We start from the raw sequence: 16,375 nt of genomic DNA, 5'->3' as shown, positions 1-16,375 counted from the left end.
TCCTTTGATCATGACTCTAGAGTAGAGGGTCTCTTTGCATGTCGGTTTTCAGCGTTTGGGGATTCTCTCTTTTCTTTCTTACTTGACAGAGTTGATAAGAGCAATTCCAGCGGAGAAGCCAAGGGGCGGGCTGGGGGCGTTTTGAGCGCAAATCACGTTTACAGCAGCAAAGGTTTGCCCGGGCAAGAGGTGAGGGCTACGAGCCTGGGTTGGCTCGAGGGGGAGTTCACTCGAGTGCGAGTCTGAGTTTTGGGCTGGCGTCAGCCCACTCATTTGAATTTTTTTTCCTCTTGTCACGTGGCGTCGTCTGGGCGCTCCGATCGAATTTTTTCCTCCAATCCAACGATAGCCAATTTTTTTGCAACAAAATACTAAAAAATATTCTATTTTTTTTTTAAATACCAAAAAAATAATGAATTTTTTTCTATAAATACCAGCTAATTTTTTAAAAAAATTTATCTAAAATTTGAAACTAAAAATTTTATCCGATTATGAGATATGAATAGTATTAACACGTAGGAACCCGAAAATCTTATTCGAAAATATTATTCAAATTAATTATTGAGGTAAAAAAATTTGTGAATAAAACAAAAAAATGAATAGTAATTGCTCTTTGCCATGGCAACGGGTGGAAACGGAAAATAGCTTTTTGCAAGGACAATCATTATTCATGCGAATAGTGACTGCCCTAGCCCTCCCTTTGTCATGACAAATGGCAAATGAATAGAATTGCTCTAAGAGAGAAGGAAGAGCGAGAAACTCGAGGAAGCAGTGAGCTTTTTTTTAACTTTTTTTTTCCCTTGTTTGGATTTTTCTCAGTCTTTAGATATGGAGGTCATAGAGTTCTAGCAGAGAATAGTTTCATGGAATCTTTTTAGGAATTTCTGATTTCTGGGTTTTCTCAAGATGATTATTTTGACTGTAGTACTAGCACTCTTTCATCCACCGATCTCTAACACCATAGAGCTTAAAAAGTCACAATATTCTAGAGTTTCTCCTATCTTTTGCCTTCTCTTTTTCTTTTTTTTTTCTTTTTTTTTTTCTCTCTTTCTTGTTTTTGGAATTAAATGCCCCTCAACAAGTAACAGCAGTTAACTTAATTTGACAGAAATTAAAGATTGGACTTGAATTGCTTAAATTGAAAACTACAGGGGCAAAAATGATCAAATTGAAACCACAAGGACTTTAGTGGTAAAAGTAGTAAATCGCAAAGACCAAAAGTGATGTTTTGCTTAATATTTATAAATTATAAATGTTGAGTTATATTTTTACCAATTTGGTGAAGTTTTTCTACTTAGTAATTAAATTGTAATTTAATGTAAAATTCAATGACGAAATATCACATATGAGCCAGCTAACAAAAAATAATTGCATGTCTACAAATTGAAAATTTTAAATAATACAATGATAAATTTGATTAAATTTTATGTTAGTGACAAAATTGAAATTTCATATAAAATTTAAGGGAGCTGATTTTCCCATTCCTCTTTTGTCTACAAAGGAAGTGTAAGTGGACAAAAGAAGAACAAGAAAATCATCACCTAAATTTAAAGTAAATTTAGGTTTTACCCATAAAAAAACTTTCACTTTTGAAAAAAGCTTAAAAAGCCAAAGCTTTTTCAAAAAAGACAGAATAACCTCTCAACTTTCAAACCAAAGACATGCAAATGTAAAGGATTTCTTAGGAAATTAAAAAATAAATAAGAGTAATTTTGTCCATTTTTGCTTCTTTTAAAAATTTTCTCTCTCCTTTGAGTTTTTCCAAAGTCCCCCTAAATTTAATGACAGATTATATTTAATCCTAAATTATTTATTAGGGTTCTTAACAGGGCACCGGGTTTCAAAAATGAATCGGGTAAAAGAGTCAAGTAGATTGCCTAGTCGGAGTCCCGACAGAACCATCTACTTTAGTTAGACTACACTTTCCTCGGCAACCAAACGCTAGTACACCACAGAGAATGCAACAACAGCAACCGCAGGCGACGATTCAAAACCACACTTCGCCATCTTCCTCTGCAGGGCCCACCACGGCGGAGGCGCCGCCGAAGCAGGTGGCGCTGGCAATGGAGCGGCTTTCCGACGCCGGCCGCCTGATCGCGGACATAAGGCTTGGCGCCGACCGCCTCCTCGAAGCTCTATTCGTGGCTGCTCAGCCTCACCAAAGCACCAAGCCTCTCCACTTGTTCCTCAACGAAGACGCCTCCATGCGTCAACACCTCCTTGACCTCCGCTCCGTCGGTACCTCCTCTCTCTCTCTCTCTCTCTCTCTACCTAGGTTCACTGTAAGCAGGCATTGGAAAAGCCACAATTTTTTTAGGGTTTTTGTGCTAATTTTTGTTAGGAAGGCAGCTAGAAGAGTCTGGGGTTCTGAACGAGTCTCTGAGATCGCGAAGCAATTCTTGGGGATTGCACATGCCCTTGGTATGTCCAGACGGCGCCGTTGTTGCGTATGCCTGGAAGCGCCAGCTCGCCGGCCAAGCCGGTGCGTCTGCAGTTGACAGGACCAGGTTGGTGTTAAATTCATAGAATTGGTCTTCCTGCTTGTTACATTGGCTCTGTATTGCCTATACTCAACAATTATTGATTACAGGGAAGTTATTTTTAGCAATATTTTAGCTTGTGTTCCAAAGAAGTCTAAATTTTGCATAAGCATGGTTAGAATTATAGTATATCCCAACTGAGTATTGTTTTTAAGAAGCCATTTCTTGAATTCTGTTATTCAATATTATAGGTTAGCTCTCAAAGCCTTCACTGATCAGAAAAGGAGGTTTTTTCCTCACCTTGATGAGGGGTCGAGTGGTCAGTCTAATGAATCAGCTACGAAGAAGCAATGTGTTTCGCCAGTACCGGCAGCACATGATCAAGAAGAGGCTCTAGAGTGCAAAACGCTATCAGAGGTTTTGGCACGTTTGGAAAAGGTGCCTAATTTGAAAATTTTCACGTATGAGCGATTGGATTGGTTGAAAAGGGCATCTTCACTGCCAGAAAATGAGAGTCCCAGTGAAACATTAAAGGATCATAATTTTCACAGTTCAAGCAAGTTACGAGCAGGTCCTCTGGGTGATGTTGCACCAGATAAGGTTGCTGTCATTGAGCTGCTGTTTCCTTCTCTCTTTAGGGCTGTAGTATCACTGCATCCTGCTGGTTCTACAGACCCAGATGCAGTAGCTTTCTTTTCTCCAGATGAGGTAATCTTGGCCACCGCCATGCATATTGTTCCTTAATCATAAGCTTTATTTTTTTATATTGTTTGATTCTTTTACATAGTTGTCGCATGCTAAACTAGGCAGCTGCTACTTTGTAACCTTACCGCTGAACATCATGTATGCAGTTGTAGAACTGATACTTGCATCTAAGATCAAAATAAGACGATATATCAGAAGCTCTGGTTCCTTTTTTATGAACTTGAATAATTTGTTGTAATCATTGCTTGTTCAACCCTCCCACAGATCCCAATTTCATGCTATTTTAGATCTGTCATGTATTATATGTTCTGTTATGGTGCCTTTTGGATTTTCACTGGCTTTCAGATTATAGAAACTATTCTCTCTCTTTCCATTCCCATCACATGGAGCATATTTGTATCTTTTTTCTATTTCTTGTCTTTTATTCTAAAAGATGATTCTTTTTACCCTGCTTCAGTTTACATTCCTCATTTCATTCTGTAACAGGGAGGCAGCTACATACATGCAAGAGGTTTTTCAATTTATCATGTCTATAAGCATATCACGGTAAAACCTTTATCCATTTAAGTTTATTATAGTTCAAATAATGGGCCTTTCTATTAAATTACTTATCATTTCTTATTACAGGAACATGCTGCTATGGCTTTGCAGTATTTTATTGGGGTTCGAGCTGAAACAGCTCTCTATACTCTTTTGGTACCATCTCTAGCATGTTCATGAGAACTCACTGGATTATTAAGTTTTCACATGCATCATGTTGTACACATTTAAAGTTCTAACTTTCTCTTTCTATTCCTAGCATTGGATCTGCAGCTATCAAACTCTCTTTACAAAAGTTTGCAGGTACAACCTTCTCATGTATACCTATCTGCAATTCTTTACTGGCTTCAAAGTCATTAACTTTATATATTTGATGCAGTAAGTGTGGACGGCTGCTATCAATGGACCGACAATCAGCTTTACTGTTACCTCCAGTTTATCGTCCTTACCGGCAGTTCTCCGCATCAAATATATCATCAAATTTAAACCTTGCCCGGGCTTACCATGTAGGTTGTTATTCAGAGGAATTGTGATATCCACTGTTGACAGGTAAAAAGAATAGTACGTCATTCAAAAAACTTCTCTTGAATGTTAAATTGTATGCCTTATCTGCATTTTGCTCTGAATAATTTGCTGGAGCACAAGATTTTTTTTTATTTTTGCTTTTGCTAACCTAGTGTACAAGAATTAAGTATCATGTTGTCTGAGTTGACCTTATGTTTTTGGTAGTGCATAAGAAATATGTTGGTCGCTGGTTAGAAATTGTACTATATTTGACCCGTCCCTCTCTTTTTTATTTTTTGTAAGTGAAAGTATCTATGCTGCCTTTCTTCCTTTTTCCTTTTTATTTTTTTATTATTCTGTTATTCACAGAAAAGGATAGGTGTAGTTGTTTTTATTTTAATATATTGTGTCCTGGTTAAATTTAACTAGAATGCGACGGGAATTCTCAGCTGTGCAACGGGAAATTCCATACCTGGTGTTGCAATAGATGTTGCTTGTAGAAGAAGATGTGTGCAATGCCCACACAAAATTCGTGGAATTCCTGTATGTGATCATATTTCAAGAACAATGCCAAATGCTTTTAGTTTTTGACATTCTATTGTTAGGAGAAAAAAGGGAGAATTTAGTACATAAGTTCTGGGATTCTTTGTTTAGCAGGTAGGCATGCAGACCTTCTAGGGTGGATGCTACTTAGTAACTTACATGCTGTTCTATGATTTTAATTGCAATAGTTGTATGAATCACCTTGAATCTAATATGATTGTAGTTTGACATTGAGATCAGATTGAAAGCTTTCTGTTTTATTAGTTACAATGGTAAAACACAGGGGATGGAGTAAAAAGTATGCATTCATTACATTTCATATGGTTTTGGCCTAGCTCGTCTGCAGTAGAGTAGATTTCCACAATCTTTTTTTGTTTTCAAGAATTGTCATAATACAAATTTTTTTGCATTATGACAAGCAGTTTGATGAACCTGTTCTGGTGCAAAAATAATAATTTTGATGAGGGTTGTTTAGCCCCAGAAGAGTAGGGTGTGCTTCTGGAAAAAATGATTTTGATTTCCATGAGGAGCCTTTTGGGCTTTTGGGCAGAGAAAGGAAGATAGAAAGCGAGAGGGTGGGCTTCTAGTCTGTAAATAACTTTGACTCACAGTCAGAAAGGTAGGTGAGGTTACCTAAAGTGGAAATGCTATAATGGGAGGTTGTGGCTTGAGGGGTTGCGGGAGGGGTTTAATCCCACTATCCAACATGAGAGGAAAAATATTCGACTTGAACTTTTTTAACGATTGAATGGTTCGATTAACACCTCGAATCCCTCATGGTAGAATCTCCCCAACCAAAGTAGTTAGGGTTATTGCATAATGACTATCTTTGTTCAATTGATTTATAATAGAAGTCGTCTTAAAATTATTATAATATTAAAAACAAAATAATTTTATTTAATAATAACTATAAAAAATTATGTATGCCCAATGCATGTGCAATGTCATAGTGGTTAAACTATGAAGAGAGGGAACGAAAAATAAAGATGAGATAAGATGAGATATATTTTCTCTTTATCATTGGATTACTTACTCTCATGGAGAACAGGAATTTTGGGTGGATTAAGAGGAAGAAAACGTAGTAAGCACCGATTAGAAATAGGCAACTTGTAATTTACATTTCATTTACCAAAAGTTCCTTTTGGGGGATAGTAATGTTATGGTTGATTGCCCGCATAACACTGCTTTCTCTTTGTTGAATGAGGTCTCGAATTATTTACTTTAAGTAATAAAAAAGACTTGTCCGTCATGTAATTTCTTTTTATTATTTCTCTTATCACGTGAGAAGATAGAATAAACAGATGGGTTACATGAAACTGTGATAGACCAGTTTTTCTTCTTCAGTTTGCATGATCTGATTGAGAATGAAGGCAGCTTCAGAATTAGGGGAGAGAGATAAATAAAGAGTAGTGTATATTTTCATGTGTTTGACTCTTTCCTTACGTAAAGAGCTTACCCGTATATGGTAAGTTTTACCTCGATAATAAGACCAAACTAAACAAGACAGTGCCACCTGTAAAACATGAAAGAGTGACCAAGTGTCATGCGGCAGCAATCATGTCGCGTAGTCTCCTGCCTTGGTTGGGCTCACCACTAATAATGCTCACCACTTCTTTGGCTCTTTCAATTGAAAATGGATTGCACGTTACAGAAATGGACCCCTCAAAGACATATTATCTTCCTTAATGTTAGGGACATTGATTGACCCTGAGTCTCACTCAATCTGATTGATCCACCGCTAATAAACAACACAGTGAGCAAATTGCATATGCCAATGTGTCATTGCCACTTGACAGCCCCATGAGCAATCTATAATTGCCATCTGGACCCACAAACTTCAACAGCGTGGTGGGGTCCAAATGTTCATACATAGATCCAGGGAGTCTAGTTTAAGATTGATGAATGCTGTTTGGACTTTTCTGCTTTTGCAGGAAGAAGAAGTTATTTGGTCGCACACTTATATGTGACATGCGTTTATTGGACAGTCACAGACTCACAAGTTCAATAATATAAAAATAGAGGCTGACATTGAATCCCAAGATACTTCAACATCTGATAGATAAAGTTGGAGGGGATTTGTAGTTCTTATGATTAAGAGCATTTATCCTTTTATACGAGATTTTAGACTCGATTATCTCCTCCTTGAATATCACTTGTTTAAAAGAAAAATCAATAGGTGTGTTTTTATTATTTTTATTATAATTATATATATAATTATTGACCAGATTCAATAATTCAATTTTTTGTTTTGGCTGAGAGTACCTCTCCATTTATTGGTTAGGCTAGAGACCATCCATTAAAATAGTTCTTGAAACCCAAATCAACTATGTGGATCTGTTTTTGCTTTTTAAACTCAATCAATCGGGCAACAATCTATCCTCATTCCCTCTACCAAACCTTCTCCATAGAAATTTGATCAAACCAGTATGTCAACACAAAACTATTATAGGCAAATTTTTCTTCATCTTATTCTCAAATGAAGCAATGCGACCCTATATGAATATATTTATTCCTTCCTGGCTTGTAATTGTTGATAAGTCAACAAAAAATTGTTTGGTGAGAACCAACCTGAGAACTAGTTTTAAAATGGGATGACAAGAAGCGCCTTTTTCATCAACCTCAAACTGGTTCAGGCCATATATAACTTGGAAAATACTTGCGTCCTTCCTGAAAGTAGGACTCCTACTTTCCTACCAATCACAGTTTGACATGTGCATTTTTGTGTTTTTGATGTTATTTGTAAAAAGTAGGAATGCCTCCTTTCAGGAAAGCAATGTCCATATAACTTAGATCACTTTAGTTTCAAACCTATATACATGATAGGGGTTAGGTTGATAGCTGGTACCAAAATCTGGTTTTGTTTATTCAGCCTTTGCCAAAAGAATGCAAACATTCTTATGAAACTCAGATGTGGAGAATAAGGCGCACTTGAGTAATTGGGAACCAATTCTCATTAATAACTGCTCTTATCTACACCACTAGCATGTAAAATCTTAATGCAGAAAGTATCATAGCTTACACTTGAGATCTCTACTGAAATCTTCAACTCAAGCCAGCACAAAACCAACAACACAAAAACATATTGACATTGATTCCCAAGCAGAGAACACAGACATACTATCTACACCTACCAAAGAAGGAAAACAACCTCTAAAAAGGAAGGTGAAATGAAACGCAAAAGCAACAAAAAAAACACTTCTTTACCGGCCATCAGCAGAAGTAAAAGACTCTGCAAACCCTGTTGGCCTTGCTGGGATACTGCCCTTGCTGTCTTCTAGGTCCAGATAACTGGAGTCCTTTCCTTCGGCTTCCTGCCAACCCTTCACCATCTGGGTAAGGGGAAGGCTGTAATCTATCCCAGAGTATTCCTCACTCTCGTCATCCAACGGTTTCCATTTTTCAACAAGCGGGGACAACACATTCACAGCATGGCCCATATCTGGTCTTTGGCTGGGTTCCCTTGCAGTGCAGTGCCCAGCTAGCTCTGCAATTGTGGCAATGCTCTCAAATGTTTCTTCTTTTTTGTCAAGGGCCGGGTCAATGGCGGCCATGAGTTTCTCCTTATTCGATTTTATGTGCCAGAACCATGCAGCCAAGTACTGGCTTTCTTCAGGCCTATCCTCATCCAGTGCCATCATTCCAGTTAATAGTTCCATTAACACAACACCAAAACTGAAGACATCTGCTTTGGTTGTAATTTTTCCCGTCACTGAATCAATCAGCATATGAGAGAGAGAGAGAGAGAGAGAGAGAGAGAGAGAGAGTTAGTAGGAGCATTCGCAAGAATCAAAGAAAGATAACAGAAAACAAAGATGTACATGCTGCAGAATTAAGAAAGCTATCTGATTTTCATATATGTTCAGGATATGATAGATGCTCTTGTAATAGTCTAACCGGTCTAAGAACATGATTAAATCCATATTAATTCCTCTTAAGTGCTGTGTGTAATGCTGCTAAACTCAATGCCTATAAGCTAACTGGGGTCAGCTATGTATATGAAATTTAAACAATCTGTAATAAGTTGGAAAGGTCTTAGAAAGCTTACCGGCATACTCTGGTGCTAAGTAACCAAAAGTCCCAGCAAGCCTGGTCACAACGGATTTTTCACCATCAGGAGCCAGTTTCACCAATCCGAAATCTGATACTTTTGCTCTAAAATCGTCAGCAAGTAAGATATTTGATGATTTAAGATCTCTGTGTATGAAGCTTTTGTGAGCAAGATTGTGAAGATACTCCATCCCCCTAGCAACATCCAAGGCAATATTTAGCCTCCTCTTCCAAGAGAGAGGCTCTACTTTGAAGGTTTTCCAATGGAAAAGATGCCTGCTTAGAGCCCCTTGAGGCATATATTCATAGACAAGCATTCTCTCATTTCCTTCAATGCAATAACCCAAAAGTGATACCAAATGACGGTGCCGGACCTTTGAAAGAACTGCAATTTCAGCCTGGAATTCATCCAAGGCTTTGTTGCAAATCACGCCCGCCTCCATCCTTTTCACTGCTATTTTTGTCCCATCATCCAATTCTCCCTTATAAACCACCCCAAATCCACCACGGCCAAGCTCATTTTCTGGGGCAAAATTCTTTGTCACGTTCTGAAGAACTTGAACTGATATGATGAGATTTCCAGCTTCAATAACATGAGACTCACCTATCCCACTGCTGTTTCTGCTTGCAGAACCACTCCCTGTTATGGTTGAAGTGCTTCCATGGGTATTACTAGCAACAACAACCTTAACCATATTATCTGAATCAGATGGATCTCTTGGGTGAATTACAAGGGAACTTGTAGTCTGGAAAGCATCTCTTCTCTTCTTACAGTAGTACATGGATAAAGGAATTACAAGCAACGCAGCAATAACAGCAACACTTGTGACAGGGGCTACAATTAAAACTAAGCTGGCCCGTTTCGATCCTTTTGGTTGGGTTGATTGAGAGGTACCATTGACATGAGAACCTGGGCCTGTGGATGAGGAAGATGAATTGTTTGCTGAGGAAGGGCTATTCTCTGGTGCTGCTGCCGCCGCAGATGGATTACCATGAAATAAAGGATTGCCATCAACGACAACCTTGACAGTTTTACTGAATTTTGGCAATGGAGGGGAAATATTGTTCCCACTAAGATCCAACACAGTCAGGGATTTCAAGCTAGTCCAGTTTTCAGGAACTGAACCCCTCAAGTTGTTATTCTGAAGCCTAATTTGAACAAGAGAATCTAACTTAGCAACTGAAGGACTCAATGTACCATTCAGATTGTACTTCGGAAGATTTATAACAGAGACCTTTCCGTTGTTGCCACAACTAACGCCCAACCATGAACCACAAGGATCATTACCAGACCATTTAGAAACAAGTGTGGAAGGGTAATTCAACCCATCAAGGAACTCTACAAGTGCCATAACCTCTGGGGCGCAAGGAAGCCCCGGAGTGGATTGACAAAATGAATTTGAAGTAAAAGTCACATTCTGTGCTTTAAATTTTGGGATTGGACCCATCAGATGGTTATTGTTCAAATTCAAACTGTCAAGTGCTAAATTGGCCAAGCTATCAGGAACAAGACCAACAAGTTGGTTTTGATTGAGATTAAGATCCTTCAAAGAAGTTAAATTACCAATGCTTTCTGGGATTGTGCCTGTGAACTGATTCCCATGAAGCCACACACTGTTAAGCTGTAACATTGCAGTCAGAATATCAATTGGACCAGTCAAGCCAGGACCTGTTGGATTGTTCAACCAAAGTATCTGCAAATTCAGGCCAGTAAAAGTTCGAGGAATTCCACCAGTTAAGCCATTGCCTGAGAGTTGCAAAACTGTCAGAGAGGACAAGTTCCCAAGAAAATCAGGCAATGGACCAACCAAATTGCAACTCATACAAGAAATATTCTTCAATTGTGCTGAGTTTGACAACTGAGGAGGAAATGTCCACCCTGAAGTAGCATTCAAATTATTGCTATCCAAGGCCAAAACTTCCAAAGCATCAAGGCCATCAAAGAAGTCAACAGGAATTGAACTGAAATCATTGAAATCCAAATAAGCATACCGCAGCTGTGACAGCCCTTTGAGAGATGGTAATGGCCCACTAAATTTGTTCCTCTGGAGGCCTATGTTGGTGAGCTCAGTGAGCTGGTTGAGGTTCTGAGGCAGAGGACCCTTCAAGCCCAGATTTTGAACCTGAATCTGAGACACCCTCTCATCATCACAGAACACATGCTCCCATTTATCCCCACATGGGTCTTCACCATTCTCAGGCCACTTCAAGAGCTCTGGGTTCTCCATGTTTTTTCTGAACTGGTTGAGAATAGCCAAGTCATTAGGGTCTGTGGCACAGAGAACAACTGAAACAAGTGAGAGAAGTAGTGCTACTAGCACAAGCTTTGCACTATGGTCTTCCATGGCAGATCTGTGATGATGTCCCCTGCTTCATAAGAAACATGGAAGCCTCAAAAAGTTGTAGCAGAGAAGCTTCATAAGACCATCAATGGCGGTTTTTAAGAACTACCCTTATGAAATCTTGGACCCAATGGTGAGAGAAAACGAAGTTTTCAGATTACTTGAAGACCACGACCACAAAAGATGAGAGAAGAGGGAAGTGACACAAACACTCACAGAGTCCAAGGAATTGAAAACAGTAATATAAAAAACCAAAAAGGTTTCACCTTTTTTTTTTTTCGAGCCAAAACAAAATAAGCTTTAAGACCAAGTTACAGCCCCCAAAGGCGGATCCTTTATGAGAAAATACTCAAATCAATTAGAAATTAAAGACAACGTGGGTGTTGGATACATGTCTTTAAGAACATATAATGTGGTATGCAACTAAATCCTAATTGACAATTAATGTTTCGTTATGCATGTCTCATCCATATTATGGAAGGTCACTTGACATACACCACACTTTCCTTTCCAACTACGAAGGGTTTTATTGTCATTCAAACATGTGTTGAATGCTGGTAGCTACACAAGTACTGTGTCCACTTTTGACTAAGTTATGTTGCCGCGTTCTGAAATTTGGAGCCGACCGAAGGTTATGACTAATAAAAAGACAGGAATGAATGGGATGTATATGATTTAGAGCACTGGTAGATCCAGGAATGAATATATACGGTTTGGAGACGGTGAAGTTATAATTAAATTTTAGTATATATGAATTAATAATCTAACCTACCAAACAAAATGTTCATAAGTAGTTTTATTTGCTGGTTAATAAATTTTATAGCGAATATTTCTTTGGTGGGTTTGGACCGGACCGAGCCATGGCTGCCTCTGATCCCCCTGATCTGGATTTTATCTCTTTTTTTTTTCTTTTTTTCGTTTTAATAATTGTCAAGCGAAAATGACTAGGGCAAAATGGATAAGTCATGCGAAAATTTGAGGTTTTTTTTATCTGGAAAATAAAATTACAAAGCAAAACTTCTTGGACACCTAGACTCAAAAAAGTCAATAAAAAAGAAAGCATTTGAAGAAGACAACTCTGACTCCAACATCCTAGACGAAGAAACCTCAACAGTTGCGTGTCGTGCTCAAAAATTGTGAGAAGATATTTGTTGGCTTATTGACACGTATATAATTCAATTTTGAGATGTAAGCTTATAATAAGACGATCCAAAAGTTTTGTGTTAAATTATTATGGTTTTTTCCCTATAGTTTGTTGGGATAATATTTTTTCATATGACCCATATAATTTTCTATATTCATTTTTTGCTAGATCTGTGTCGACAATATTGATTGCACAATCTCTATTCAGCTGCCAACTTATAATTCATGGAAGAATTAGTGGCACAGGAAAAAAAAATTCCAAAAGCATCACGTGTACAGAAGTTTGCAAAAAGTAAATGAAGACTTTCAATTCTAAAAATCACAATGAACAAAAAAAAAACTCATGATATCATTCAAAACTTGAGGATTTTGAGGCTTGATATTTATCAACTCTAAAAGCCAAACTTCCCTGCGTATGCTTGTGAATAGCTTTTAAATTTGATATAAGTACCCCCCAAAAAAAGTTGTAAGCATCAATCATAGACATATCACATGCTCAATCCGATCAAACTACAACTTAGAAAATTTATTTTCTATAAGCAAATCATGCATTTTATGTACTAGCCTCTTCGCAAGCGCTTCCGAGCCTGCGAGAGGCTTTTTTTTTTTTAATTTAAATTTATTTTAGAATTAAAAAAACATAATGGGTAGATGTGTTCCTTAAAAATAGGATTCATTATCTGATTTTAATTTTAATTTTAATTTTTTTAAATATGAAAAAGTGTGAATTTACCATATTATCCTCATTTTATTAATAATTTTAATTATTAATGTTTGCATTAATCAAGGACATTTTATGATATTTTGAATATTTTACCATTCTCTGTTTTTTGCTTTATATATATATAGATATAGATAATTCACTAGAGTCGGACTACTTAGGCTTGATATTTTTGTATTATTTAATTGGATACCTAGACGGCCTTAAAAAGATCATGCCTTGTTTTTAATTGATTTTGGAACATCTTTCAGCATTGTAAAAAGAAATAATATTAAACTAATAGTTAAGTTGGTGTTAAAAACATGATTTATCAGCTATAATTTAGTATGAATCATCGCATTTCGTATATTAAATCTGAATGACATAAATCAAAAGGTGCCCCTACCAGTCTCTACAACTACAATGTTTTCTTGTCAAATTACCAAGCCTAGAATTTTGCAAATTACCTTCAAGGCGTGTAATTGCAAAAAGAAAGTTACAAGAAAAAAAAAAGAAGAAGAAAAGCTAGACAAGACAAGTCAAATGCAAATGAAAGAAAAATAATGAAATTATGTAAGACGTGGCCACGTGTTTAGCGATAATTACGGAGAGAAGCTTATGCCGGTGACAAAGGTAGTGGGCACGACCGCTTTTCGCTGCCGGCTTCCTGCGGGTCTGCGACCTCCTCAAATCTTTGAATTTGCGGCGTAAATCCCGTGAGCTTTTTAAATAAATAAATAAAGTTCTAATTAAATTATAACGTAATAAAAAAGCAAAAGAAAAAGAAAAAGAAAAAGAAAAATGATGGCTTAAAGAACAACCAAAATGATCATAATGGTAATGTTTTCCCACAACAAAAGCAGTTCAAAATTTATTTAGTTTTATAGGAAAAATCAGTTGAAATTAAATGTGAATAATCAACTGCATGGAAATGGCATATGGGGATTTATTTATGAGTAATATTTATATTATTTTTTAAATATTAGAAACAGTTTCTAAATCCTTTACCAAACGAGCCCTAAATTCTAAGAAAATGTTTAAGCTAATGCTGTACATTAAAGAATGTTCTTAGGGGCCATAATTAATTAATTAAATCATGCATGGCTTACCTTGCAAGCAAATCTTTGCGGTGGTCTAAAGCTCTCCATCTTTAATTTATGTTTATGTTTCGAATAGTGCTTAACAATGGATTCCAGCTACACAATAATAATATTAATCATATTAAATGTTGAGAGTCACATCGGGAAATTTTTTTTAGTACAAGTAATTGGGAGAGGAGGGTTTATATAAATATTTATTAGGTGTTTGAGAGTTTCGAATCTCTGTCTGCATCACATGAGTAGAGGTGAAAAAATTTAACCAAATGAGATATACCTCATTGACCACATCATGCAATTTTAAGATCATAGAAAATGTAAAGAATTTTACTATATATGCCAAAGATGTTACTGTAAACCAATTAAATTGATTCGTTAAGTTTCAACATGTAGATAATATATTTTGATAGGGTGGACCCATAAATGTTCACACGGATGGGTTAACTAAAGCTATTTGCTTAAAATTTAATTATCAATTTTTTTGGTACTTGCAGTTCTATACTCTTTCTAAAAATAAAAGTATACATTAAATCATATAAACTACACTAATTCGCCAACGAGGTCTAGTCCAGTGGATAATGGTCTTGACTTCCAAACCATTGATCTTAGATTTGAATCTTCATGGCACCTTGGTAGTGTGTGTGTGTGTGTGTGAAACACTCACCCCCCTTGTAGTTTAGATTATTGCTTGTATTTTTTTTGTTAAAAAAAATACACACTAGTTCATAGTTCAATTAACTAATTTCCGATAAGTTTTTTTTCCTTCTTATATAAGCGATATTGGATGAGGGGGAAATCGAACTTAGGATCTTGAGTGCAAAGCTAAATATTAATTTCCAATAAGCTTTAACTTCCAACCAAAAAAAAAAAAAAAGCTTTAACTTAAAACAAATACATATTAAACGCAACCAAAAAACACATATTGTCAAAATAAAAATATGTTCAACAACAGAATTGAAAGTGTATCTATTTTAATATGTATGTTTATTGATGCTTTGCAACTAAATTCATAAAAACTTTGGTTTTATTTATTTATAACTTAATAGGTTAGTACATATTGGGCTATATATAAAACAAATTAATTATATATATGTTTGATTTTTTTATACCCAAAATCTCCCTCGGCTATAGCCCAGTATAGCTATGGGAGTAGTTCCGCCTATGGATATCATCCTTAAAGAGTAATGCTATTTAGACACACAACATTGATCATCTTAGCTGATCACCTTACGTGACATCTGATGTGTCATACCATGTCAATTAATGAATGTTACTATGTGTATTATATTTTTATTTTATTATCTTTTCAATACTTCTTTTATAAAAAAAATTAAAATTAAAAACTCTAGTGTCCAAGTGCCTCACATTTGTTCTCAACTCTTTCTCGCGTCTCCAGCATCTCCAATACTTCATTCCTCCATTGTTGATACACTATGATAAGAGTATCACTAGAACATGACTGAGAGTTGGACTCCCCTCAATTACCCAGATATATAACTGATGCTTTTAGCCACAGAAAGACACATTGAAATTGTAGTGATGAGGAACTTAATCCTGAAGAAACATGAGAGAGAGAGAGAGAGAGAGAGAGAGAGAGAGAGAGAGAGAGAGAGAGAGGGTTATGGGTAAAGGGGAGATGAAGATAATTGGTTATAAAGGGCACCGCCCGATTTTCTTAAATCATATTCTTCCCTCCCATTTTCTTCATCCAGATCCAAGTCAACTTTCCAAATAACATAAACACACACTATAAATATAAATAATTCATTCATTCAGCCTAGCTAGATGATCTTCAGAACTAATCATTTTTTTTGCTAGAAACCAATTATTAATTGTTAGTGCTATTATTTTGGAGGAAGGGAGTACTGGAGGTTCTGAAGATGCGAAGAAGAGCTGAGAACAGACGTGAGGCCACTTGCAAAGACACTAGGGTTTTGTTTTGTTTTTTTTATAAAGATTTTTGAAAAGAGAATAAATTCAAAATATAATACACATGACAACATTCATTAATTGACATGACATGACACATCAGTTGCCACATAATATGGTTAGCTAAGATCATCTCCAACCGATATGTCAAAAGTGTCATATAGACATTTAACAGCTAGAAATAACATCTCACGTCACTCCAACCAATGTGTCAAAGCTGATGTGGAATGAAGGCTAGAGGTTGAGATGTTATTTTTGACATCTCAAAAGCAAGATGTCAAATGAATATTTTATTATTTTATTATTTTCTTTTTAATTAAAAATAAATCAATATTAAAATGTAAT

At 36.4% G+C, this 16,375-nt stretch overlaps 2 protein-coding genes across 2 annotated transcripts; one reads left to right on the top strand and one right to left on the bottom strand.

Moving 5' to 3' along the window:
- LOC18770265 (mediator of RNA polymerase II transcription subunit 27) lies at positions 1,794 to 5,089 on the top strand. Its single transcript, XM_007202109.2, has 8 exons — positions 1,794 to 2,238; positions 2,342 to 2,507; positions 2,732 to 3,188; positions 3,672 to 3,731; positions 3,813 to 3,881; positions 3,985 to 4,028; positions 4,105 to 4,274; positions 4,659 to 5,089. The coding sequence occupies exons 1-7, from the start codon at positions 1,959 to 1,961 to the stop codon at positions 4,256 to 4,258; spliced, it is 1,230 nt and encodes a 409-aa protein (XP_007202171.1). The 5' UTR covers positions 1,794 to 1,958; the 3' UTR covers positions 4,259 to 4,274; positions 4,659 to 5,089.
- LOC18769525 (receptor-like kinase TMK3) lies at positions 7,701 to 11,641 on the bottom strand. The gene is made up of 2 exons (XM_007203170.2): positions 8,818 to 11,641; positions 7,701 to 8,481 (listed from the first exon to the last, which is right to left on the bottom strand). Exons 1-2 carry the CDS (start codon positions 11,162 to 11,164, stop codon positions 7,973 to 7,975), a joined length of 2,856 nt encoding a protein of 951 aa, XP_007203232.1. The 5' UTR covers positions 11,165 to 11,641; the 3' UTR covers positions 7,701 to 7,972.

This window comes from Prunus persica, chromosome G7, assembly GCF_000346465.2.
Source record: "Prunus persica cultivar Lovell chromosome G7, Prunus_persica_NCBIv2, whole genome shotgun sequence".
In the NCBI taxonomy this organism is placed as follows: Eukaryota; Viridiplantae; Streptophyta; class Magnoliopsida; order Rosales; family Rosaceae; genus Prunus; species Prunus persica.
Note: the sequence above shows the minus strand (reverse complement) of the source record. Positions and strands in the feature narration are given on the sequence as shown.

Bases quoted from the DNA above. Each gene is read 5' to 3' on its own strand.
- LOC18770265 (XM_007202109.2), top strand. From the start codon at position 1,959: ATGCAACAACAGCAACCGCAGGCGACGATTCAAAACCACACTTCGCCA. The intron at 3,189-3,671 runs GTAATCTTGGCC...ATTCTGTAACAG, and splicing joins CTTTCTTTTCTCCAGATGAG to GGAGGCAGCTACATACATGC. The intron at 4,029-4,104 runs GTACAACCTTCT...TATTTGATGCAG, and splicing joins CTCTTTACAAAAGTTTGCAG to TAAGTGTGGACGGCTGCTAT.
- LOC18769525 (XM_007203170.2), bottom strand. From the start codon at position 11,164: ATGGAAGACCATAGTGCAAAGCTTGTGCTAGTAGCACTACTTCTCTCA. The intron at 8,482-8,817 runs GTAAGCTTTCTA...TGATTGATTCAG, and splicing joins CTTAGCACCAGAGTATGCCG to TGACGGGAAAAATTACAACC.